The 26,996-nt window shown below is 32.7% G+C and overlaps 2 protein-coding genes across 3 annotated transcripts in view; both read left to right on the plus strand.

Annotated features, from left to right (window-relative positions):
• The window catches only part of LOC126717557 (uncharacterized), a 185,028-nt gene that overhangs the window by 19,630 nt on the left and 138,402 nt on the right, over positions 1-26,996 (plus strand). The gene's annotated exons all lie outside the window — the stretch shown is intronic.
• Positions 14,203-26,574, plus strand: LOC126717559 (protein SIEVE ELEMENT OCCLUSION B-like). Its single transcript, XM_050419367.1, has 7 exons — positions 14,203-14,424; positions 21,569-21,670; positions 22,477-22,934; positions 23,595-23,689; positions 23,830-23,960; positions 25,248-25,712; positions 25,945-26,574. The coding sequence occupies exons 1-7, from the start codon at positions 14,260-14,262 to the stop codon at positions 26,533-26,535; spliced, it is 2,007 nt and encodes a 668-aa protein (XP_050275324.1). The 5' UTR covers positions 14,203-14,259; the 3' UTR covers positions 26,536-26,574.

A 26,996-nucleotide genomic window follows, 5' to 3' on the forward strand; every position in this document is an offset into this window, starting at 1 on the left:
TCAACAAAAGGCTATCCAACTCTTTACTTGCTGTAACAAATTCTGATCTATTACCTTCTGTCAATTCGCCCATACTGATTGCTTCAACTTTCTTCTGGAGTTGCTTGATTTTATCCTTGTCCGGGTGTGTTCTGATGGAACCCCATGCATGTAAATCCCTCCCACAGCTGGCAATCCTGTCCTTGATCTTAGTCAAACCCGTATTTCCTCCATCCAACCTGTTCCAAGCATCTTGAACTACTTCTTCACATTCCTCCCATAACAACCAAGACTCCTCAAATTTAAAACCATTTGAACCCCTTGCTGCCACTCTCTTGAAAGTCCCTGTCTGAAGGATCAAAGGTAAATGGTCGGATTCGGATGCATGGGAAAATAAGTGGGTTACTGAACTGACCAGGAATCTCGCTTTCCAGCTTTCTGATGCCACAGCTCGATCAAGCCGCTGCCTTGTATTTGCAAGTCCTGGTCTCTTGTTGTTCCAAGTATAAGGGTAACTGATGAAACCCAAGTCTGATAACTGGCACAATTCCAAAGCTCATCGAAACTCATCCATTTGACTATAGATAGGAGGCCGGCTGCTTAGTTTCTTAGAGGAGTGTAATACAGCGTTAAAGTCACCAATGCACAACCATGGACCGTCAACAAAGGAAGCCAAATGAGAGAGCAATGCCCAAGATTTTGGCTTCTGACTCACTTCTGCCCACCCGTAAAAACCCATCAAATACCATTGAAAGCCATCATCCTCTACCACCTTTGCTAGGATATGATGTTCAGCATAGTTTATAACATCTACCATCACCTCATGTTTCCATAACAGTGCCAAACCTCCCCCAGAGTTAGGTTGCTTAACAATGACTTGATTTGGATAAGATAAGTCTAGGTTTCCACAATGTTTCTTAAAACCTTTTTTTATCCAGCCTTGTTTCCATCAAGAAACAGACTGCAGGAGCTTGTTCCTTCATAATTTTACGAAGGCTTCGAACTGTCCAAGGGTTCCCAAGCCCTTGGCAGTTCCAATTGAGGAGCTTCATTGTGGTCGGCAAGGGTGAACCATCACCCCCGCCGCTGCATGTGGTATATCATCGTCTTGTGTCTTGCTCTTCTTCCTTTGCTGCTTCACTGAATCTTCGTTAGTATCCTCGTCTGTGATCTGTAAGGGCCACCTCTTACCCAATAAGTTTGTGGGCTCATCATCCATAACTCATCACAATTTTGGATAAATTAATAAAAAAAATTATTTTCAAATGGGGTTTGATCTAAGTTTAAATTAAATTAGGTGTGCTCTTTTTTCTTTTTTTCCTTACAATCTCTTCAATGTAAAATTTTATTTATTAATACATATAATTAAATATTTCTCGTATATAAAAATTTCTCATCAAACTTTGCCATGTATAATTGGATTAGTTACTAGTTTGTGTTTGTGTGTAATATAAAATCAAAGGATTTGACATTTTATTGAGTCCTCTAAGGTTGTCATTAAGCTTTTGAAATTCATCTTTTTGGATAGAACACTACATCAAACAAATTCTAATTAACTTAGGTTTGATCTTCTCTAAATAAATTCTAATTAAATTAAGTATATTATATTCTATAAATTCTCTTATTTGAATTTTTACTTACTAATGATTGTTAATTAAATATGTATTACATGTAAATTTTTAGTCAAATTTGTGCATTATTTAAACTAATTAGAACTCATATATATATATATTTTTTTGGTGGATATAGTAGTCCAACATTGAACAAATTTTGACTAAATTAGGTTTTCTCTTCTCAAAAAAATCTAATTAAATTAACTAAACCATTTATTTCACAAATCCTCTAATTTGGCCTTTTATTAATAATTAGATATGTATTGTCAAAATTTCCCATGTAAATCTAATTAAATTAACTAAGCCATTTATTTTAACTTTTTCTAATTTTGTCACATATGCTTTTGACAAACTCGCATTTTCCATGACATTATTCTAATATACATATATTTCATAATTGAGTTTAAATTCTATAAGGATTCCATATAAAACCTCATATGTTTACACACTAAATTAGAATCTTACAACATCATATATTTTAATAGTAGAATGGGAAATTCCTTAAATGAATAAAATCATAAGAAAAATTAGAGAGAATATCATATTTTATTGAACTTCTCCATGTATTGCAAGGCTCATGACTAGTAATATAAAAAGGAAAAAAAAAAAAAATCTAAAGTTGCCACAAAACTATTGAAAGTCTATATTTTCCACTTATTCATTCTCAAGCATATTTTTTAAATTTGAATTTTTAGAGTTACAATAGTATGAAATTATGCTAGTTTCTTGAACTAATTACAACTTACTATATTTTTAGATAAGCAACCAAACACCAAACAAATCATGATTAAATTAGATTTGATCTTCTTTAAATAAATTATAATTAAATCTTTATGTTATCTTCTATAAAGTTTCTAATTTAACTTTGTATTTATTTATACTTATTAACTATATATGTATCAAATAATTTTTTTAAGAACTTTCATATAAATTGCACAGGTTTGCAACTAGTGTTTATATGTATATATAGTCAAAGCCCGGCTACCGATTTATGTGTTTGGATGAGCTTATATTTTAGTTTATTTTGGTTATTTTCATAGGTACATTACAAATTTTTAAATCCTTAATTTCTTAAGGTACAAATTTACTTTTATCTTCAAATTTCTTTAAATGGTGCAGTTAAGTGTCCAAAATTTTATTTTATTTTATTTCAAAAATTTTAAATTAAAAAAAAAATCCAATTTGTATGGGTCATAGTTTCATGTATTGGTATATCTGAGATCAAAACAAACTTTATATGTATTTGAGTCTTAACTTCTAATGTGTTCAAGAAGGTCATGAAGTGAATCTACAAGTGGTATTATTGAAAACATAAGACTGCTCAAGAAAAGTTGAATCGCAGGACCCAATACTTCTTTGATACCTGTCAATCTATCGAGACTTAATGAAGCTCGATACCTCTCAAACTATCGAGCTACAAGATTTTAGAATTATCCAGCAAAATTTTATTCTAAGTGACTATTGTTTGTGGGTTTGTGTAACCTAATAGAAAAGCCTATTAAAAGCTTCATTAAGTTCCTATTTAAATAAGGTGGTAGAGATAGAAAACCTTAATACTTCATAGGTTTTTATATTGAAACCCTAGCCTCCACTTTTTGAACTTGTGAGTTAGAAAACAGAAGAAAGAGCTCTTGCTGCGAATTTTGTGCGCCATTGGGTTTGTACCAATCAAAATGTTTGACACCAACAATTAAATATCTTATTGGTGTTTTTGTGTGAAGCTGTTGCAAATCAACAATAACAATCAAAATGGTTGTTGTAGAGTTAGTTATATAGTGAGATTCGTGCAATGTTGTTAGTCATGTACTAGGATCTGTGTAAATGAGAAGTGTCTACAAGAACAAATCTGATTGGGAATTGAAGCTGATACTAGTACATGTCAGTAGTGAAGCTGCTGCAAATCAACAACAACAATCAAAATGGTTGTTGTAGAGTTAGTCATATAGTGAGATTCGTGCAATGTTGTTAGTCACGTATTGGAATCCATGTAAATGAGAAGTGTCTACAAGAACAAATCCGATTGGGAATTGAAGTTGATACTAGTATAGGTCATTAGGTTTAACTATAGATTGGTATTTTGAGATAGGCCAATGGAATAACATTCCTTATACTTATAACTGCTTGTTTCTTGATTAGTGGATTCTTCGAGAGTGGCGACTTGAAATTCACCCGATAAGATTTTTGTTTGCAAAATTTTTTCCCATCGTGATGAAAACCTCGTATCAAATTTATTTTTTTGCTGCATTTAATTTATTTTGGTTATTTGATTGTGCCTTCATGTGATTTGCATGTAATTTGAATAATTAGTTAGCTTGGTTAATTAAATTAATTAACTCGTGTCAATTTATAACCCAACACAATTAATTATTGAAAAATATTTTTCAGAATTTTTTTATAAAAATTTTAACCAAAGTTGATGGAAATGCCTTAATTAAATAAACTTGAAACTTAGATGACTCAATTGAATAAACGTAAAGTTAGAGGATTGATCATGAAATGAATTATAGTCAAACTTTGAGTGTACATTTTGGATTTTTGTTTAAAAAAAAAAAAGTAAATTTTTTGTTATTGATTAAGATATCTAAATTTGAATTTCACTTATATAAATTAAAATTCAGTTTGTGTATTAACTTGACAAAGAACAATAATCTAGGAACCGACGGTATTGATTCAAATCTAGTGCATCATATAAAGGGTTTGCCACTTTGTTCATGCGCTATGCGCAAGAAAAGAACTTACATCGTACTTGGTAGTGTTAATCTATTGGATTGGGTGGAGCCTCCAAAGAGGGACCTTTAGGATTTGGATAAATTGTGCTAAAGACACAAAGCCATTGTGCTTATGCATGGTTGGAAAGGCTAGCTATTGATGACATAGAACATTTTGATCTTTTGATTTTCAAAAAGAATTCTTCTAGTGCCACAAACAAACTCACTACTTTTGCCACAACTCTCTTACTTGGAAGATTTTATTTAGTTGTCTATCACTTTCACATGGACCCAATATTTTTTATCCACTAATCATAGTTAGCCGCATAGAGAACTATATATGATAGAAGTTATGTATTTATTTAATTTTTTTTTTTTTGGTTTCAAATGTTGGCATCCTAGGACCTACGCAAAGCACCTAACAATGGATCAAAAGTACATTGTTCTTAATTCAAAAAAAGAAAAAAGAAAAAGAAAAAAAAAGGGACTGTTCTAATCCATGGAGTGGAGCCTCCATGTCTGAGATATTTGGTGTGGATTTGACCTAGCTTATTTGCTTGCTTTGGTATTTTTTATTTATTTATTTATTTTAATTTTAATTTTAATTTTATTTATTTTAAATAATCTAATTTTTATTTATTTATTTTTAAATAAGTTCGTTTTTGGCTTTTGATAAACATTATATAAATAAGTTACCAAAAACTATATCTTTGAATTTAGTGCACCAAGCAATTACCACCCCATGTGAGATGTAAAAATTGATTACATAAATGTTTTTTTTAATCTTTTAGACATTTTAGTTAATTGCACCATTACCACCCCCATGTGATCTGAACCTGATGTGGATTTAGATGAGAAGAAAAAGGAAAGAAAGAGAATAAAAAAAGAGAAGTATTACGTCCACAACATTTTCACAACAAATCATAGTTAGGTGGTAAGTTATTATTAATTCTAATTTGAATCCAAAATTTACATTACTTTTTTTCCCACTTATAGCAATCAATAACAACCTACCACTTAGGATTTGTTGTGAAAATATTGTAAAGATGTTGTGGACAAAGCATTTCTCTAAAAAAAATCATAAAAAGTTATTTTACTATTTTATATTTGTAAATTATAAATTAATAATTAATTACATGGATATAAAAATATTCATATAAAAAATTAAAATTAAAACCTTTCAAAGATATAAGAGTAGTTTTACAAGTTAATTAAGCATTTTCTTCCTAATTGAAGGGAAAGCAAAATGTGAAAAATTGGTGGATCCATGAAAACCCTTCTCTCCCCATTTCCTTTCTCTCATCTTACCTTCTCTCCCCTACGTTATACATGCCAAAGATGCTGAGGTGGGCTGGTCATTGTTGAGCTTAACGAACATCTTGGTTTTTGTAGGGGTTAAGAGTGATTTTCGATATCATCATATATCTTAGCCCCAAAATTTCTATAAGCTTAGAATTCTATACATAAAAAATTTAATAAAACATAGAAAAGAAAAATAACATTGCATGTAGTTTATGGAATTTAGCCTCTAAATTTTGGAGACCATTACGTTCAACAAAAGTTATGCCAAAAGTCAACGATGCCCATGTGCTGAACGAAGAATTGTTGGGGTTAGAGCAGTTGTTGGGGGCATCACAACTGGACTCCTTATGATTGTTTAAATGTCATAAAAGATGTGAGTATGTCTTATTCGTTACAAATTGATTTTAAGGTAAAGTGACATAGCTCAAAATCTGATAAGTTGTGTTAGAGTTAAAGACCATGAGTTCAAGTCATTGGAGTGTCATTGTGAAAGAGAGGGGGGGGGGGGGGGGGGGAGTGGTTGTTGGGGGCTACAATTCAACTCCTTATGACCGCTCTAAAAATAGACCTGCAGGGCACAATGTTGAATGTTATAAAAATCTTGAGTGTGTCTCCTCGGTTTTGAGGGAGGAGTGGCATAGCTCACTGCTTAATAGCAACTCATCTATTAGTGGTGGAAGGAGTGGTAGGGTGTCATGACCCCTTCACTACAATCATTCGCTCCTACTGTTCTTAGATTAAAAAAGCATTGAAAGGATTTATTATTGTTTGCTTCCCTTGCATGTTTATAAAAGGGCAATGATTTTGTCACATTTATGTTTTCATATTCATTTTCATGTTTTTGATGTCAGGCATCAATTGTGAATATTGTGTAATATTATGATTTTTTGGTTTTTGATTATCATGATAATCTCCATAAGAGTAGAAGAAATTTTAATAATAAATTTGAAACATAGAAAGTTAAGTTGTATGGCATAAAATTTAGAAAGGTATAACACACTATAACAAAAGTTAAAAGAATATAAAGAATCTTAGAAAAGAACAAACAAGCACAAAATATACAAATAAAGAACAACTAAGAAAGAAAGAGTAAATGAAAAGATAAAATTTTCAAATACAAAGAGATAGAAAATACATGGAGAAATTGTTGCATTTATAGACAAAAAGACTAAATAGATATAAATGGACGATGCTTATAGGGAATTAGGAAAGAGAAAAGGGGGAGGGAAAACCAAGAAGAGAAAACTGTTGAGTGTTATTGAATACCTCTTTGCTTAGAATATTTATTTAGTTAAGTGAGTCTACTTCTTTTGAAGGTGGCTAAACTTGTATCTTTGACAAATTCCAAAGTACGAATTATACATTATACCACATTAAAAAATAGTTATATATATTCTCGTGAAGTACAAGGATCTGCAAGTAGTTATATATATAAAGCTTAAGACCAAAATGCCACTAATGTGAATATTAAGTGGTATTTTGATGTTAGAAAAAAAATAAAAGTAAACTATACATTATACTATATATATTTGTTAGCTTTTATTAAAAATATTAAACTGTGTTGTAATTTTTCATGGTCAAAACCTTTTACTTATAATTTTAATATAATGTGTTTTAGTAATTGGATAAATTCAAGTACAACTTGTATTGGCTTTTTTAAATCATGAAAATAATTAAACTATAACATTTTAAAACCATATAGTAACTATTTGTGTGTCAAACTTTAGAGTACTACTTGAAAAATATCAATTACTTTATAGTAATTATTTTTTGTCGCTAAATGTTATAATTTTTTTTTTCATTATTAGTATGCGTTTAGATATTACTTATTTTGCTGAAAACTCAAAACAATAAAAAAATCATTTCTGAATTACTGTTCACATAAAAAATACTGTAGATAAGCCTTAATGCATTTTTTCATAAACAATGCAAAAGGCGTTGGTAAAAAAAAAAAGAAAAAGAAGAAGAAGAAGAAAGGATGGCAGACGTAGACACGTGAGCCAAAAACACAATCCAAACAAAGCTTTAGTGATGAAATTCATATTTCGTCGCTAAATCTGTATTTTTAGCGACAAAAAATATTTCCTCATTACGTTTCGTTGCTAAAAATACATTTTGTTGGAGTGAAACAACATATTTCTCAAAAAAGGATGAAATGAAATTAATATCAATTTATAGAGTTTTTTTTTAGAGAGTTTTAACATATGGTGTCTGATCCTAAATAGTTTTGAAACTCGGACCGGATTAATCGGAACCAGCCATCAATCCGGGTTTTTAAACATAAAAAACTGGAACTCTTTGTTTTGCAGCAAACCGTTCAAACCTTGGTCAAACCGTCCAGTTTGTGGAACTGGGCAAGGGTTTTCCAGTTTTCTTCCACACATGACTTTGATAAAAATCTCCGGCTTTCATCTCGTTTGTCAACTACAACACTGGATTTCATTGTTTAATGAGAGACCAAGAGAGGGGAGGGAGAGAGAAAAAGGCGAGAGTAATAGTGATTAGAGAGAATGAAGTAATATAGTAATAAAAAATGGAGAGCAAACTTATGCTGGCATTAGATTTTCTGGAATAGAAGTTGAATATTGAATCATGCATTTTCGAAGAGATGTTTTGTAGGCATTCTTGGAGCTAACCAAAAGGAAGAAAGAGAAGAAAAAGGAACAAAGTATCAGACTATTAGGAAGGCTAGAAGAGAGAAGATAGAAAGCTAAAGATATCATTTTGAATTGACGGTGAGGATGAAGTTTTGAATGTGACAATATTAGGATTTGTTAATTGATAAGACTAGAGAGAACAGTTTATAAAAAATAAAAAAATAAAAACTAGAGAGAATAAGGCAAGATAGGGGAACACGTGAATGAGAAGAAGAAGGAAAGATGATATTTTTTGTAATAAATTACAAAAAATATCATCTTTCCTATAATTAAAATATATTTTAACCTCTTTATATATATTATTTTAATTAAATTTGTTAAATTTTGTATATGTATTTTCTCATTTTTATACTAATAAATTATTAAAATAATAATGACGTCATCACAGTTTAACTTCGGTTCGATCTCGGTTCGACCTTAAAAACCTTGAACCTCTCCTTTTTACGGCTCACCGAATGGTTCGGGTCTAAAAACCAGTCCTAATGATAACTCTTTATTATCAGACTAAGATATCAATCGGTTTTTAGTGTAGCGGGAATCGAACCCTAGATTTCTTATTCAACCATCAGAAACTTTACCAATTGAGCTAATTGGAGCCCATATTTATAGAGTTTCTTTATATAATTATTTCCAATTTTTATTAGTTATACACATTTTTATGAAAAGTAATAGGTCACTATATAAAGAATTTAAACCCATAACACTTTCAAAAAGTAACAATATTTTTTGTACTTCTTCTTGAATAAAAAAATTTGCGTCTTTATTTATCCTTTTGTTTTCTAGTCTTATTTTTCTTTTATAACTTTTGATCCTTATACAATATGGATATCATAGAAAATATATATCTTTCAATGAAACTTAACCCATAACAGAATTCTAACCAAAAAAAGAAAAAAAAGAAAACTTAAGGATAATGTATGAAACAAAAAGCAAAAGATGAAAATTGAAAAGCATACAATGTGGGGGTTGGAGTTTTGGTGGGGTAGGAGGACAATTGTCCCCCTCAATCTCTGGCTCCGCAATTTGACTCTCATTAAAAAAAAGAAAAAAAAGAAAAGAAAGGATTATACTAAAGATCTTATAAATTTTTACTAAAGTTTAAACCTCACGTTATTAAATAAAAGATATAAGGTTTGAACTCCGTCTTTATTAAAAACTAATTGGTGCTTTAGCTTAATAATAATAATAAACAATTATCATAGCTCGGGCGCTATAAATTGAAATAGAAATACTATGATATCTATAATTTTTCTTTATTTTTTGCAAGTGATATCTATAAAAATTAAAATAGGTACTAAAAGTTTTACTACATTTAGCTTACAAAGTTAAAAAAAAAAAAAAAAAAAAAAAAAAAAAAAAAACAAACTGATGTGTTATCAATCATAAAAAAGACACATCGGTTTAAAGCTTTATGCAGTAAAACCAGTAATATCTTTAACATTTCTTTTGTGATTGGTGACAAATCATGTAGTATCCTTAGCATCACTCAAAAAAGAACGTCAGTCTCAACTTCTCGCCTCATTAGGGCACGCTAGGTAAACTGTAATGGTGATTACATAGGAATAGAGATATGTATTACAAGGAATAAAAGATGTTGTAACGTAATACTTATTACTATTCATTTGTTTGGTAACATTAGAATACAACTTAAGATATATTTTAGGAAATATCTTACGCATATGATTATATTTCCTAAAAAAATAATATTTTTAAATTTGAAAGAAAGATTAGTTATTTTTTATGACTTTTTATTTTCATAATTGTTATGTGTATATGGAAAGTTTGTTTATTTTGAAATGTATTAATTTCTCAAATTAATATACCTATTAAGGAATGATTATTACAATAATTTTAGAGAGTAATAGTTATTCTTCATTTTAAGGAGAGACGGGTTCAAGTTACACACAAGAGTTATACATTTTTTAGATCATTGATTATTATTAGATCTAAGGATAAAAACAACACTCATAATAATCTCATTATTACTTCCTAAAAATTAGTTGTTTAGGCATTAATTTTTCTTATTAAAGAAAAAAAAAAAAAAAAAACTATAGCATTAACTCTCCACTGTCCTCCACGTCATCATCTTCTTACTCTCATCCTCTCTCACGTCTTTCTTCTTACATTGTGTACTTTTAGGCCATCACCATTATTACTCCCTTTGAGACTATACCCAGTCAGTCGGTCAAAAGAGCATTTTAGTGAATAAACCAACAAAATCAGAGCCTTTTTTTCCAGCATCTGTCCCTGTTTCCCTTTCAACCGTTCGTGTTCAAACATCATTCTAAAGGATGTCAAGGTGCACTTTCGTAATTATCTCCCAATCCCAAGCCCATTTCCACAGCTTTAACCCTCATTCTATTAAGCACTCATACCTCCCACTCTCTCTCACCCTAGTCTCCTTCAATAGTTCAAAACTTGTCCTCCTAATTTCTTCTCTTTCAATCCACGTTTCTTAGCTACAAATCTTCAGTCTTTGATCTTATAGATCATACCAATTATGAGATTTTAGGTACGTAATGGGATATTTTACCTAAGCCTCTTAATTTCTTTATGTTGCATAAATATTCTCTCTAAAAGTGTTTACATCATGCATATTCTCTTGGTTCACTTTTCTTGAATAGTGTAATATGTAAAACTTTTTGAGGATGAAGATAATGGATAATATTCTTGTATTAATGCGTGTAACATGCAAACTTATTATTATGCTCTTTGTTGCTTTGTACAGATTCTAGAATGCTTGGTTGATTCTAATCTCATGCAAATTAAATGAGGTAAGTTCTTCATTTTCCAGCTTATAAAGAAAAAAGGTTTTTTGATTTTTGTTGGGAAGAAAAGACGAGTGAGTAATATATTACTCCCTAGAAATCATCATTCTAAAAGTACGTAGTGTAATAATGACAGTACAAGAGTTACATATTTTTTGAACCATTAATTATTATTAGATCTAAGGATTAAAAAACACTCATAATACTGTTATTTAGGGGTGTACAGCCAATCCGTCAAAATCGACCTAACCCAATCCAACCCAACCCAATCCAACCCTTTGGGTTGGGTTAGTTTTTAGGGCTTGGTGGGTTGGGTTGGGTTACAAATTTTTTTTGGATAGCGGGTCGGGTTGGATTTGGGTCATAAAATTCCAAATCTGCCAAACCAGACCCGACCCGACCCGACCCACCCATATATTGAATATATATTTAAAATATATTATATAATTAATAATTAAAAAAAAAAACCAATTCTTCCTATCCTATATAAAAGCCAATTAGTTCAAATAAATCCTAGTAAATTACAATTGTTATTTAATCATTAGTGTTTGCCTTTAAGGAGTTACATTGATACTAATCCTTAGTTTTTTTTTTAATATATTTATATTTATATTTTTTATGCTCAATTTAATAATAATAGTTATAAAAAAAATTGTCAAACCCATGGGTTCAACCCAACCCATGTGGGTTGAGTTGGGTTGGACTTATGTGATGGGTTAGGTTTGGTTGGGTTGAATTTTTTTTAACCCACCATGGCGAGTTGAGTCAAAAAATCCCCTTAACCTGTCCCAACCCGACCCATGCACACTCCTAATCATTATTACTTTCTAGAAATGAGTGATTTAGGCATTAGCTATTCTTATTAAAGGAAAAAAAAAAAAAAAAAAAAAAAAAACTATAGCATTAACTTTCCACTATCCTCCATGTCATCATCTTCTTCCTCTCATCCTCTCTCACATCTTTCTTCTTGCACTAGGTACTTTTAGGCCATCACCATTGATTTCTAGGGAGTAATATATTACTCACTCGGTCTTTTCTTCCCAACAAAAATCAAAGAACCTTTTTTCTTTATAATCTGGAAATATAAAGAACTTACCACATTTGCATGAGATTAGAATCAACCAAGCACCAGGGGCGGCACTACATTATTCTCAGGGGTTCAAATGAACCCCTGACTTCAAAAAAAAAAATAAATAAATAAAATTATATATATGAGAATAAAGAACTTACCACATTTGCATGAGATTAGAATCAATCAAGCACCAGGGGTGACACTACATTATTCTCAGGGGTTCAAATGAACCTCCTTACTTCAAAAAAAAAAAAATATATATATATATATATATATAAAATATATATTTTTTGGTTAGTTTAATACTATAATTTTTTCTTAAAAATATTTTTGCACACCCTGACTTAAATTTTACACACCTTTATTATAAGTATTTCCAACTCTAAGAATAAAGAGTAAGTGTCTGTGAATTGTAAGTGTCACTATTTTTTATAAATTTATATTATATGTGTGAGTGTTTCTAATATTGATTGTATACATTACTTTTTGTTATAATGTTATTTGTGTGAATTATGATGTGTGTGGATGTTTGTGTGTACAATATAAATATAATATAAATTTATATAATTTAATAATTAGGAAATAGAGATGGTTTGTTACATGTGTGTATATTGTTATCATGTTATAATAACTTTTTGTTATAAAGTTGGTAAAATTTAAGAAAAAAAATTGTAAAGTTAGTGATTGTCCAAACATTTGATTGGTTAAGTAGACACTAGTGTATAATTTTATGTAAGAATGAGTGTCGTTGTGTGCATCAATAATTAATACAAAACCAATGAGTTTAGTTTAGTCATTTAGTTTAAAATATTTTTATAAAAACAATAACAAATAGATAATAAAAATTGCATAAAAATAAAAATGTTAGATAAACTTAAAAAAATAAAATTATTGTAGGCTCATACCTACCCACATTGGCAATAATACTCATAATTCAAAATTTGAATACTTGTAGAAGGAAATTGTATAACTTCATGCATTATTATTATTATTTTTTGTCGGTAACTCGATATATTCAAGTTTTTTTTTTATTAAAATTTTTTAATGAACCTCCTAAACAAAATTCCTAGAGCCGCCACTACGGCAAGCACTCTAGAATCTATACAAAGCAACAAAGAGCATAATAATAAGTTTACATGTTACACGCATTAATACAAGAATATTATCCATTATCTTCATCCTCAAAAAGTTTTACATATTACACTATTCATGAAAAGTGAACCAAGAGAACATGCATGATGTAAACTCTTTTAGAGAGAATATTTATGCAACATAAAGAAATTAAGAGGTTTAGGTAAAATATCCCATTACGTACCTAAAATCTCATAATTGGTATGATCTATAAGATCAAAGACTGAAGATTTGTAACTAGGAAACGTGGATTGAAAGAGAATAAATTAGGAGGACAAGTTTTGAACTATTGAAGGAGACTAGGGTGAGAGAGAGTGGGAGGTATGAGTGCTTAAATAGAATGAGGGTTAGATCCTCAAAAAAAAAAAAAAAATGAGGATTAAAGCTGTGGAAATGGGCTTGGGATTAGGGGATAATTACGAAAGTGCACCTTGACTTCCTTTAGAATGATGTTTGAACATGAACGGTTGAAAGAGAAACAGGAACAAATGCTGGAAAAAAAGGCTCTGGTTTTGTCAGTTTATTCACTAAAATGCTCTTTTGACTGACAGATTGGGTATAGTCTCAAAGGGAGTAATAATGGTGATGGCCGAAAAGTACATTGGGCAAGAAGAAAGATGTGAGAGAGGACGAGAAGAAGAAGATGAGGACGTGAGGATAGTGGAAAGTTAATGTTATAGTTTTTTTTTTTTTTAATAAGAAGAGTTAATGCCTAATTGTAGGATGTAATATAGTCATTACTATGAGTGTTTTTTGACTAATAAATCTAATAATAATTAATGATTCAAAAAATATGTAATTCTTGTGAAGTTATACTAGCTACTAGGTGTAATTTGCACCCATCTCTTTTAAAGAATTGTTATTCATAACAAAATATTTTAGTTAACATACCTTTACTGTTTACCGCTCCTATGGCTATATAAATGGACGAGGCCGGCAGATGGCAACAACGTAAACCATATTAGCCTCTCCCCTTCACTGCACTAAACCTGTAGAGACTTTGGTCATCTTGTTCTGTAACATAACAACATGGCGATATCTTCATATCAATTTACCTTGTCCGAGAATGAGATCTTGAGACAAATTTGTCCAACCCACTTCCACATTAATGAAAAGTTGGATGTTGAATCTCTTTTCATTATGGCCGAGAAAATCCTCAACCGTTCCACTCTGGTGGTTGATAATTTTTTGCAGGTATTAGTACACCTAAATTGGGTCTGTAGGTTTACACTTGCAGTAATTCTCACTGTAAGGTTGAATTTAATCAACCATGTGTTGGCTTTATTCCATGACAAATTTGCTTGTAATATAGCACTTAGAAACCTTATATTTAGGTGGGAATCATGTAAGGGTAGTGTGTGAGAGAGTGTGAAGAAATGCTCAAGACAGTGCAGTGAAGCAGAGACTCGCGGGTGGCTCGCGGTTTGCAAGCCGCCAAAAGTTGCTCACGTGCAGAGCATACAGGGGAGCTGAACAGTCACGCCACCTGGAGCACTACACGACAAAAATCCAGACTGGTCATTAAGTTAGCTCGCGACTTGAACTCGCGACTCAGTCAAGTCGCGAGGTCAAGTCGCCAGCCAGCCCTGTTTTTGGAAAAACTGACTCTTCGTATTCCATTCTCACACCAGTATAAATACCCCTCATTCCCACAAGATATGTGTGGTCATTCAGAAAGAAAAACCCTAAGAGAGGTTTCTTCAAAACACCCACCCAATTAGAGAGAGCTACTCATTTCTAGAGAAATCTTTGTAGTCTCTTCTCATTCCCTCTCTCATTGTCATACCTATTGAGAGGAGATTTCTATCCAAACACTACCCACACTCATTCAGAGTGTTGAGTGTTTTTGGAGCTTTGGGAAGCATTGGAAGATGCCAAGGATGGCGGATGCTACGGTCTAGTAGCGGAATCCGGTAAGCTAGAAAAGAAAAAGGTTCGGCGCAACCTCGTTGGAGCAAGAAGCTTGGAGGGCTTAGGTACATCGGGTAGATTAGGCTTGGAGGGTCTATTGCTGTTCATGTATCCCAACTACATTTTCTAGTGGATTATTGACCGCTTGGAGGGCGGCGGAGAGGTTTTACGCCGAGGGCTTCGGTTTCCTCTTCGATAACACATCGTGTGTTGTCCTTGTGTTTGCATCTCTCTTCCCTTTATCTTTGCCTTTTATTTTCTGCTGTGGATGTGATTTATAATTGGTTTAGATTGATTTCCAATTCTGTTTATAGCTTATGTTCATTTTCCGCACACTAGTTGTTTGTCATAAAACTTGAATTGGTTATTTTGTATTTGGAGGTCTAAACGTTCAAGGGTGTTTATACACGTTTTTGAACTTTCAATTGGTATCAGAGCGGGTACACTTGTTGTGGTTTAAATACCTAAGTGTGATCCTTGACCCCTTGTGTTTATTTGCCATGGATTGTGCTTTGTATGCCTCTTTGCATGATCTGGTTGGTGATGAATGTAACATGCCACATGTTTGTGAAAATGCCTCTATGAGTGTTAATCCTCATAAGTGTGATGACATGTTATTTGAATCCATGGGTGTTGTTGACAAACTCTTGAAGAAAAATGATAAGAAGTTTCAAAAGAATTTGAGCAAGTTATTTTGTGAAAATGATGATTTGATTGCTAAGCTCAATGAATCCAACAAATTGGTTGAGAAATATAAAAAACTTGCTGAAATTTCTCTTGAAAAGCTGAAAGAGTTTGAATGTTTGAATATGGACTTGGATGCTAAACTTGTTTTGTCTAACAAACTTGTTGATGATCTTAAATGTGAAAATGAATCTCTTAAGATGCATGCCAAGTGTTTGATTGCTGAACCCATTGATAAAATGGATGATAATATTTGTTGCAATCATGTTGTGGTACCCGATTTTGTGCCTAGTGTGTGTTCTACCTTAGAGGACAAATCGGTATATATTCCTCCACATAAAAGAAATCAAAAGGTGGAGAGAAAGGCTGTTAAGTCAAAACCTTCGTTTAGGTTTCAACCTAAGGCTTTGGATGGATATAAGTTTGTTCCAACTTGCCACCATTGTGCTGTGATTGGTCATATAAGACCTCAATGTCATAAGTTGAAGAGGGAACAAAACCATGTTGCTAGATCCATTCCCAAAAAGCCTAGTGGACCTAAACACATTGTTTGTCACCATTGTGGTGCCTTTGGTCATCTAAGACCTCATTGTTCTAAGTTTCAAACTCTTAAGAGAATCAAAAGAAAAGAGAAACTTGAGCTTTTTGGAAGTTGTGCTAAAAAGAGTAAACTGGATTTGAGTGAAAATAGCATGTTGTTAAAGAAAATGTTTAATGCTCTTAACTCCTTGACTATGTGCATCTCCGGTTCTCATTCTTCCAACCCTCGTCTCGCTTCTCTTGAGACACTTATTCCAAACAATCGTTCCGTTTGGATGAGGAAGGGTTCCTATGGTTGAGCTTTTGTTCTTTTGGTCCTTGATCTAATTATTTCGATCTTTGTAGGACCCTTCATGCATTAAATGTCATATCTTCATGCATTTTGTGCATCTTGCATTTATTTGTATGCATTGTTTCGTTTTTTATCTTACTTTTATGTTTCTATTTTGTGTGAGTAAAAATCCAAAACCACATAAAAAGTGAAAAATTCAAAAAGTTTGATCGTATTTGTTTGAGCACATATCACATGTGAGTTTGGCCTTGTACCTTTGTACAAATGGCTTTGTGCATTTTCGAGCTTAGCTTGTTATTTTTGCACTTATATCTTTGTGGGAAAAATCTTGACATCTTTGTGTGATTGTTGTAAATTGATCTTCAAGCTTGTCATGAATGATTAGTCAATAGTCATGTTGGTTTTGATACTTGCATAAACTTGTGCTTATATCTCTTCCCACTCTTTTATTTTTATTGCTTAAAGAGCTCAATAAATGTAAATCTCAAAATGAAAAGAGATAATGAGCTGCAAAAGCCGTTGCAAATACTGGTATTCGACTAGGAAAAAGGGAAAGCGACTTAAATGAAATTGTATGATGCCCAAAAAGCCAAAGGCTTGTTCGTCAAATTGAAATATCACAAATTTCAGGCATCGATCTCAAAATGAGATGTTTTGATTCAAAATGATCAAATGTTATGAATTGTAAAGAAGCTAAATGAAAAGCTTCATCATATGTAATCATTTTCTTGTGGGAGGTCATATATGTTCATTTCTATAATTGAGATAGACCACTTGACTTAGCACTAGTTGTGTATGACTTGATTGAATTGATCATTGAAACTTCACTCTAGACTAAGGACTATTCCACATTTGATACACACACACAACACACATGCTTAATGTTCAATGAATGTCTTATTCATTTGTTAGATTATACTTGTCTAAATGTGATGTGTGTGTGCTCAATCATATATGGTTCAATTCAAAAAGATTTTTGATCATTTTATATGTTTTTGGAAGTGATTTTTATCACTCTTTGAGTTCATGTTTAGTGTTTACTTTGTTTTTCATTGTTTAAACATGTTTTGTTTCGAAAAACAGGTGTCTGAGTTTTTTCGCGGCTCAGCTGGCGACTTGCCAGTCGCGAAACCCCAGCCGCGAGCTCATCCAAAAGCTTTTGGCGACTCACTCGCAACTCGCGAAAATTTTCGCGGCTGAAACTCGTGGCTCGCGGCTTGCTCGCGACTGAACCTCGCGACTCACCCAGTCGCGAATCGCCTAGAAACAGCTTTTTAATGGGCTTTTTGTGGGAAACTTGTTTTAAACCTCTCCCATCCTCTCTAAAACCCCTCTTTCAATATTTTTACATCAAAATCCAACCAATTTGAATGGTTTTTCATTCCATTAACATTTCTAAGGTAATTATAAATTCTTTTCATTATTTTTGATCCTTGGATTATGTTTTGGAGAGTTTTGTGCTCTTGGTTGGAATTTTTATCTTTGGGGTTGGGAAAACTTAATTTTTGTCAAATTTCTTTATGGGATTGGTTTCTTTTGTTGATATGCATTGAATGTTGGCCCCTTGTGGCAGAAAGAACATGTATTAAGGGTGGATTTCATGATGTTCATGCATTGTTTCACATTATTGTTCATAGTGTGCATGCTAGGTGTTTAATAAAATGCCTCTTAGACATTTTCTCGCTTGTTTGGACTCTGATGAGTACCAAACTTTGGGGTTTCTCATGTTTCCTCATTAGAAACATGTTTGGTTCATTAGTTGTGTATTTCGTACACTTTGCCCCACATGTGCATTTTTCATACATTGGTTATGCATTGCACTTAGCCACCTCTTGCACACACTTTTGTTACCCTTGTCATGCCTTGGTCTTTACCTTATTTCTTCATCCTAGCATGTCATGCTTACCTTATGCTTTGTAGCATGTTACTTTGTCTTAGGTTTGAGCTTCATTTTCTCATTCATCTTACACCCCTCATGCATCATTAGCATTGTTCATACCTTCATCTCTTGCCCTCGTTTCTTCTTGACCCTTTGTCTATTCCTAACAAAAAGGGGGAGAGTATACTCTAGAGTATGTTTCGGAGTATTTTGTCATTTCTATATGACTCTTGTGCACATCCTTAGGGGGAGAAATTCTATTTCTCATGCACATTTGTAGGGGGAGAGATATTCCATAAGAGAGATGCAAACACAAGGACAACACAGGATGTGTTATCGAAGAGGAAACCGAAACTCTCGGCGTAAAACCTCTCCGCCGCCCTCTAAGCGGTCAATAATCCACTAGAAAATGTAGTTGGGATACATGAACAGTAATAGACCCTCCAAGCCTAATCTACCCGATGTACCTAAGCCCTCCAAGCTTCTTGCTCCAACGAGGTTGCGCCGAACCTTTTTCTTTTCTAGCTTACCGGATTCCGCTACTAGACCGTAGCATCCGCCATCCTTGGCATCTTCCAATGCTTCCCAAAACTCCAAAAACACTCAACACTCTGAATGGGTGTGGGTAGTGTTTGGATAGAAATCTCCTCTCAATAGGTATGACAATGAGAGAGGGAATGAGAAGAGACTACAAAGATTTCTCTAGGAATGAGTAGCTCTCTCTAATTGGGTGGGTGTTTTGAAGAAACCTCTCTTAGGGTTTTTCTTTCTGAATGGCCACACATATCTTGTGGGAATGAGGGGTATTTATACTGGTGTGAGAATGGAATACGAAGAGTCAGTTTTTCCAAAAACAGGGCTGGCTGGCGACTTGACCTCGCGACTTGACTGAGTCGCGAGTTCAAGTCGCGAGCTAACTTAATGGCCAGTCTGGATTTTTGTCGTGTAGTGCTCCAGGTGGCGTGACTGTTCAGCTCCCCTGCATGCTCTGCACGTGAGCAACTTTTGGCGGCTTGCAAGCCGCGAGCCACCCGCGAGTCCTAGCCGCGAGTCTCTGCTTCACTGCACTGTCTTGAGCATTTCTTCACACTCTCTCACACACTACCCTTACATGATTCCCACCTAAATACATGGTTTCTAAGTGCTATATTACAAGCAAATTTTTCATGGAATAAAGCCAACACATGGTTGATTAAATTCAACCTTACAATCTCCCCCTTTGGCTATTCCATGACAAAACACCCTAAAACAGACTCTAGACTTAAACGTGAGTTTGGGAACAATGGCAAAACTCACGCACACCTAAATCTAGAAACTGTGCAGCTCTTGAATCATATGAACATGAATCTCCTGAAACACAACAATACACCATGATCATTGTAAGCAGAAAATTATAAATGCATATGAAACGGGCAATATGTGATCAAGCAAAGATGGAGTTAAGAAACAAACCATGGCTTGATCAACCAAGTGAACACCATAAGGTAGTGATCACAGTGCTCATTCACACTTGGAATGAACACAAGGACATACAAGTTAACAAGCACAAGGCAAGACACTTGTATGCTCAACACTCAACCAATGCATAACACACAAGGCATATGCATCTAGGAACAATCCTACAAGGGCACAAGAGTGACAGTACATAAACCAAAATGCAGAACATTTAGATTAAAGTACTGATTTCAACATAGCATAAAGGCTGCATTAAGCAAGGTACATACCATAAAGCCTACAAACTATGCATAAAACATTAACCCTAAAAGCTTACAAAAGCACATGGGTACAAACACATTATATTGAATAAAAACTTAAACAATATAAACTAAAAGTGCTTAAAGTTTCTCCCTTTCAAAATGATGAGAAGCTGTGATGCACTTGGAACATATATACTTGTAACCTGAAACACTTGCACAAAACACATTAGACCCTCAAGGTAAAGCAAGTAATAAAAGGACAAGTATAATGTAACAAGTAAATTGCGATCAAGTAAACATGATGTGAAACATGTGAGCAACTTGATCATACACCAAAATAGTCATATAGAAATGACTACAATGATCTCATAGCAAAACAAAAGATCATCTGAACATGCATTCAAAGAAGCACAATAGCATAGGGATATATGCATGTCCAAAGCACAAACATGATGCAATGAGAACACCAAAGCATAACACAAAGCACCATAAAGCCAACAAGAAAACAAACAGAACAAGGTTTTCTAGTTAACACAATGTCTTCTCCCCCTTGGTATATGCATCTCTCCTATGAAATATCTCTCCCCCTACAAATGTGCATGAGAAATAGAATTTCTCCCCCTAAGGATGTGCACAAGAGTCATATAGAAATGACAAAATTCTCCGAAACATACTCTAGAGTATACTCTCCCCCTCGTTGGAGCAAGAAGCTTGGAGGGTTTAGGTACATCGGGTAGATTAGGCTTGGAGGGTCTATTGTTGTTCATGTATCCCAACTACATTTTCTAGTAGATTATTGACCGCTTGGAGGGCGGCGGAGAGATTTTACGCCGAGAGCTTCGGTTTCCTCTTCGATAACACATCATGTGTTGTCCTTGTGTTTGCATCTCTCTTCCCTTTATCTTTGCCTTTTATTTTCTGCTGTGGATGTGATTTATAATTGGTTTAGATTTATTTCCAATTCTGTTTATAGCTTATGTTCATTTTCCGCACACTAGTTGTTTGTCATAAAGCTTGAATTGGTTATTTTGTATTTGGGGGTCTAAACGTTCAAGGGTATTTATACACATTTTTGAACTTTCACTCACTTTCCTCCTCTACCAATAGACCATGCATAATAATTTGGTTTTAGAATTTTATAAAATGCTTCGTTTAGACTTTTAGCATATTAGTTATATACTACGACTTTTCTTTTTATTTTTTGTTTTAAAAATGTTAAGACCGTGATATGAGACTCATTAATTGTTATTAAATATATGCTCGATCACTTCTTTTTGTCCACTGGCTTTGTCCTATTAAAATGCCATGAACACTAGCCTTGACACTTAATTACAGCAAAAGCAGGGTACCCAAGCAACCATTGAACACTTGGAGGAGAAGACCCCCAAAGCAAGTTTTAGTCCACCATTGTGTTTACTCAAGAAAATTTCCTTTGAGGTAATTGCAATTTTCTTTTCTTTTTTTTTTTCTTTTTTTTTTTCAGTTTCCCTCCTTTTTGTATTAAAAGGATAATGATCAATTTCATATATATAATATCAAAATGTTCTAAATATGTTTCTCAAAAAAAAAAAAAAAGTTCTAAATATTGCTTCAGATCCCATTTTGGTTTTTCTATTTGAACAAAACATTTTGATACCGGCCTATTTCAATGTATCGTTTTGGGGTTATTGCTAAAAGTTTCTATATATATGTTACAAAATTTATATACCTAAGTCTACATCATATGATATTATACCATACCTAATTATTAATTCAAAATCAATAATATGCACATTCTTAATATCATCATTGCATAATATGAATATACAACATGTGATATATAATTAAAGAAAAAATATATTAATGAAGAGAAAAAACTATGTCATATATGTGAGTAAAGTAAACAAGAAAAACACATTATTAAAGGAAAATAATAATAAAATGTCATATGTGAGTGAAGTAATATTAAAAAGAAAGTTGAAGAAAAAAATAATGATTCATTTACATACCAACCAAAATCACCATACTAAGTAGAATTGGCCAAAATGAGTAGAACGAAATAGGATGGTTGGGATTTAGAACATGATGGAATAGATGAGTAATTTGTACTTGTTAATTATTTGAAATAAAAAATCCCAACTGTTTCGGGCGGAATAAAATGGAATTCATAACCAGTATATATGGAACCATTTGGTCAATGACATTGTCTTTTTATTTATTTACTCACATCAAAGTTTTTTTTTTTTTTTTTTTTTAAATGTCAGATGCAATGCAAGGAACCAGGTTATCCAATTGCTCATGCAACAACACTGTCAATACTTAATAATTTGTTATCACGCTATTCCTGGGATGCAAAGGCAGTGCTGACCCTGGCGGCTTTTGCTTTGGACTATGGAGAATTCTGTCTGCTTGTGAAAATTCAGTCATCGGAGGAACTCGCCAAATCAGTAGGAACACTCAAGCGAGTACCTGTTCTCTTAAAAGGTGTAACAATGCAGAAGAACCAGCAAGCCTTTATTGATCTTAACAAAGTGGTTAAAACTACAATGAAAGTGATTAAATGCATCTTTGAGTTGGAGAAACTGTCCAATTTTGATTTTGACACAAAGGATGGATCCGAATTGGCAACAGTGCTGGGCCGTATCAAATTGGATGTTTATTGGGCTATTACAACCATTGTAGCAAGCACAACTCAGCGATCATCCTGCCTTATTTTCGATGAGTAAGTTCAAGTTCTAGTTCAAGCCCATGTATATTATATGGCATCCTCAAATCCTTACTTAGTAGTCTTAAAGAAAGTTTATCTCACATCTTGATAAAGTCAGTAGTTATTTTGTGATTTAAAACTCAAAACATTATTTTGCAAGGTTTGTATAGAAAAATTTATTGTTAATGTAATATACTTCTACTATTGATGTAGAAAAAATTACCGAATTTTTCACTCGATATTTTAAAAATGTTAGGACCACAACTAAAATCACAACCCATGTGACCAATTGTGAGTGGTGGAGTCCATAACTCCACCACTCACAACTCACTTCACGAATAAGTTATGACAAAGTTGTGGCTATAGTAAACATTTGATAAAGGAAAATACTAAAGTTACAAATTATTTTACAAACTTTTTTACAAATAGCTAAATAAGTTATTATTTGTAAGTCAAATAGTGATGTTAGTGGTGGACTCAAATAAAAATCAGTAAAAATTTGCTACATCTATAGTTTTTGTAAAAATATTGTAAAAATGCTGTAAATACATGATTGGTCCCAACCATATCACAAAAACACAAGCCAATTAAGGATGATATAGTCATATAGATACATGGTATATACTATATACCATCTTACAACTGTTAAAAAACCATGGTTCTGTTAATTTCCAGGGACAAGAAACAGGAACTAAACCCCTTTGCGGATAAACTGAACGTCATCCTCACCGAACTCGAGAAGCAGATAGTATTTTGCAAAGAACAAATAGGTTAGTACTTAGCGGTGGTTTCATTTATAATGATGCAAACTTCCTTGCTTGTGAGTTGTGATGCACTGCACATTAAATTAATTCATTGCCTTAAAAGATGGACTAGTATTATAATGATGAAAGATCTTGGTTTAATGCAGCGGAGACACAGGATTACGGGAAGCTCGTAAAACTTTTTCAAACCTCTATGGAGATCACGGAGGTACTTCATGAACTGATCGATCCAACAAACAGGATGCAGCCACTGATTGATGGTTCTACTAAAACACAGGTATGCTTTTCTAGTACATGCATCTTTTGTTCTTGTATAAGAGGATGAGATCACTCAATAATAGTTTGATTGCCGTAATATATATATTTCTGCTCTAGAAGTGCGAGTGTTGTTGGGAAAAAAAAAATTATATTGATCTATCAATTCTATTTTAAATAATGTGACACTATATACATTATTAAATATTAGAAATAAAATATTAATCATTGCTTTCTCACTAGTTGTAAGCAAAATATATGTATATATATATATAATAACAGGATTCTTCATTTGATTTTCAACATTTTGCGTCTATAATACCCTTATCTTTTAGTTAAAAATTTTTAAATAAAAAACATAAACTAGTTAAAAGAGTAATTTACTATTTTTAAATTTTAGAAATTTTCCTTTATCTTATTCATTCAACTTAAAACTTAAGACACTATCTCTATCTCATTTTTAAATATTATTCCACGTTGGCATGTTACCTTACCTCTTTCTTAAAAAAATAATAATAAAATACAAATGGTTATTTATATATGGCTTTTAAACATTATAATATTGAACCAAAAAAAAAAAAAGTATTATATATATATATATATTCTTTTTTGTGTATGGATAATTTTGTGGTTGGGAGGTAAAAGATTTGAATCTTAGATATCTCGTTAAAAACATTAAAAAATGTCAATTGAGTTACAACATTTTTGACAAAATATATATTTGAGATTATATTATTTGAGTTATTCAAATAGACTTGTATACTTAATAAATATTAAACCCTATTTAGTACGATATATATGGACTATTTATATTATAAATAATAATTTGATTTCTTATAAACTCATTTACAAATTTACACTATCCAATTTTAAGTTTATATAAGTATATTTAATTTTAATACATGTATACATATAAATAAATATTATTATATATACCCCAATTGAAACCTATACTCACGAACTTCTTTAGAATCACATTATTATATATATTTGACTTTGGTTCGTTGATCATAGTCAAACATATACTTAAATTTGAGCTTCATTCTTTTACTAATTAATTTTTTTTTTTACTTGGGTGGAACTCAATCTACTTATGAATAACTCATACCATTTAATTAAAGCCTTAATTTTATAACTTCGCCACAAAATTATGTGAGCTAAGGCGGGTACATGTTTTTTAAAAAAAAATAGTAGACAACTAAGTTCTAGCTGATCAATGTGTGAATTGACACATAAGAATTTTCTTACCGAATCAGTGCTAAGACAAGTTTCTTGACATGCACCCATTAATGTATTGCACAAATTGCAGGTTGAAATTGATGTCCTGAAGGGGAAGAGTGTCTTCTTGTTCATTTCAGACCTAGAAATCTCCAATGATGACATTTCAATGCTTCAGAAAATTTTTGATAAAGCAGGGAAGGAGAAGGAGGAGCAATATAAGATTGTATGGATCCCATTTGTGGAGCAATTGAGGGAGGGCTTGGATAAGGAATTTGAGACAAAGCGGTCTTCAATGCCCTGGTACGTAGCGCGTTACTATTTACCAAAAGCAAGCTGTAGGTTCATCAAGAAGCAGTGGAACTTCAAGGTTAAGCCCTTACTTGTGGTGTTGAACCCTCAAGGAAAAATGGAATGCGAGAATGCCTTCCTAATCTTCAGTATCTACGGAGTTGAGGCCTTCCCTTTCACCAGCGCAAAAGTGAAAACTATGGAGACGGATTTCAGTTGGCTTTGGTCACCGATAATTAATGCTAATTCTGAGATTGAAAACTGGGTATAAGTCATTTCACAGATCTAATGCGTGCGCGAACACACACATATAGAAAATGCTAAGCCTACTATAAAAAACTTTCAAACGGACATGATATTGAATATAACAAGATAATAATAAATGACCATTTGAATTATTTTTTATGATTGGTGGTAGCATCAATTTATAAGAGTTTGATAAAATTTATAGTAAATCTAGTATCACTTATAGACATATATATCTCTTGCTCATTCAGATCAAAGAGAAGAAATACATCTTTTTGTATGGAGGCCAGGACAACGAGTGGATCCAAAAATTTCCTGAAAGGGTAAAGGTTCTTGCTGATCAAGACTTGATAAAGCAAAAAGGGATATCTATACAGTGGGTGTCCGTCTCTGAGAGCGAAGGAAATAAGGTCGACCTAGAGCGCTTCTGGACCAACATTGAGAGCCTGTTCATTTCCAAGGCTCAAGGGAAAACCCAGATAGACGTGGTGGCTCGAGAAATCCAGAAATTGCTTTCCTACAAGAATGAGAAAGAATGGGCTGTGCTCACCAAAGGGTCTAGCGTGGTATTGGTGAGTAGTGGCAAAGTTATTTTGAAGGTGGTGGAAGAGTTTGAACAATGGAAGATTAAGTTAAACGAGAAGGACTTCGAATTGGCTTTCAAAGATTACCATGACGAGGTTTTTAAGGATGAAAAATACATCTGCCACCACATTAAAATTCCATACAACACTGGGAAAATACCAGAGACCTTGGAATGCTCCCATTGTCATCGCATCATGGACACGTATATCAGTTACAAGTGTTGCCACAACGATGGTGTTGCAGAGGCTGTACATTAAGTTGCTACCTTACTTCAACTTAGTATTGCTACTAAATTAAATAATGTGGTTATATTGGTAACCAAATGTGGTGAGGTGTGCTGTGGCTATTAAATATTTTATGTTTTATTATGATGTGTGATCTAATGCCACTAGAAAAAGGCATGTGTGTTATATTTCCTACTTAAAGAAGCCCCTAGGATAGGGCAGAGTGTATGTTTTATTGGTTGTGTTATTCCTTTCTCTTGGTTTATAAAAGGAAATCTGTGTAATCATATTCATATTGGTATTGATATATGTTTCGTCACTAAGTGTCCGTTTGGAAACCGTTTATTTAGTTGAATTTGAAAACTTTTTCTTGAAAGTGTAGAAAATAAGTTAAAAAATAAACTAAATAATACAATGAGACCTATGAATAGTATCAAAAGTCTAGTGGGACTATGAATAGTAGTAAAAATAAGCTAAAAGTGTAGATAAGTTGA

Source organism: Quercus robur, chromosome 3 (genome assembly GCF_932294415.1).
Source record: "Quercus robur chromosome 3, dhQueRobu3.1, whole genome shotgun sequence".
NCBI lineage: Eukaryota > Viridiplantae > Streptophyta > Magnoliopsida > Fagales > Fagaceae > Quercus > Quercus robur.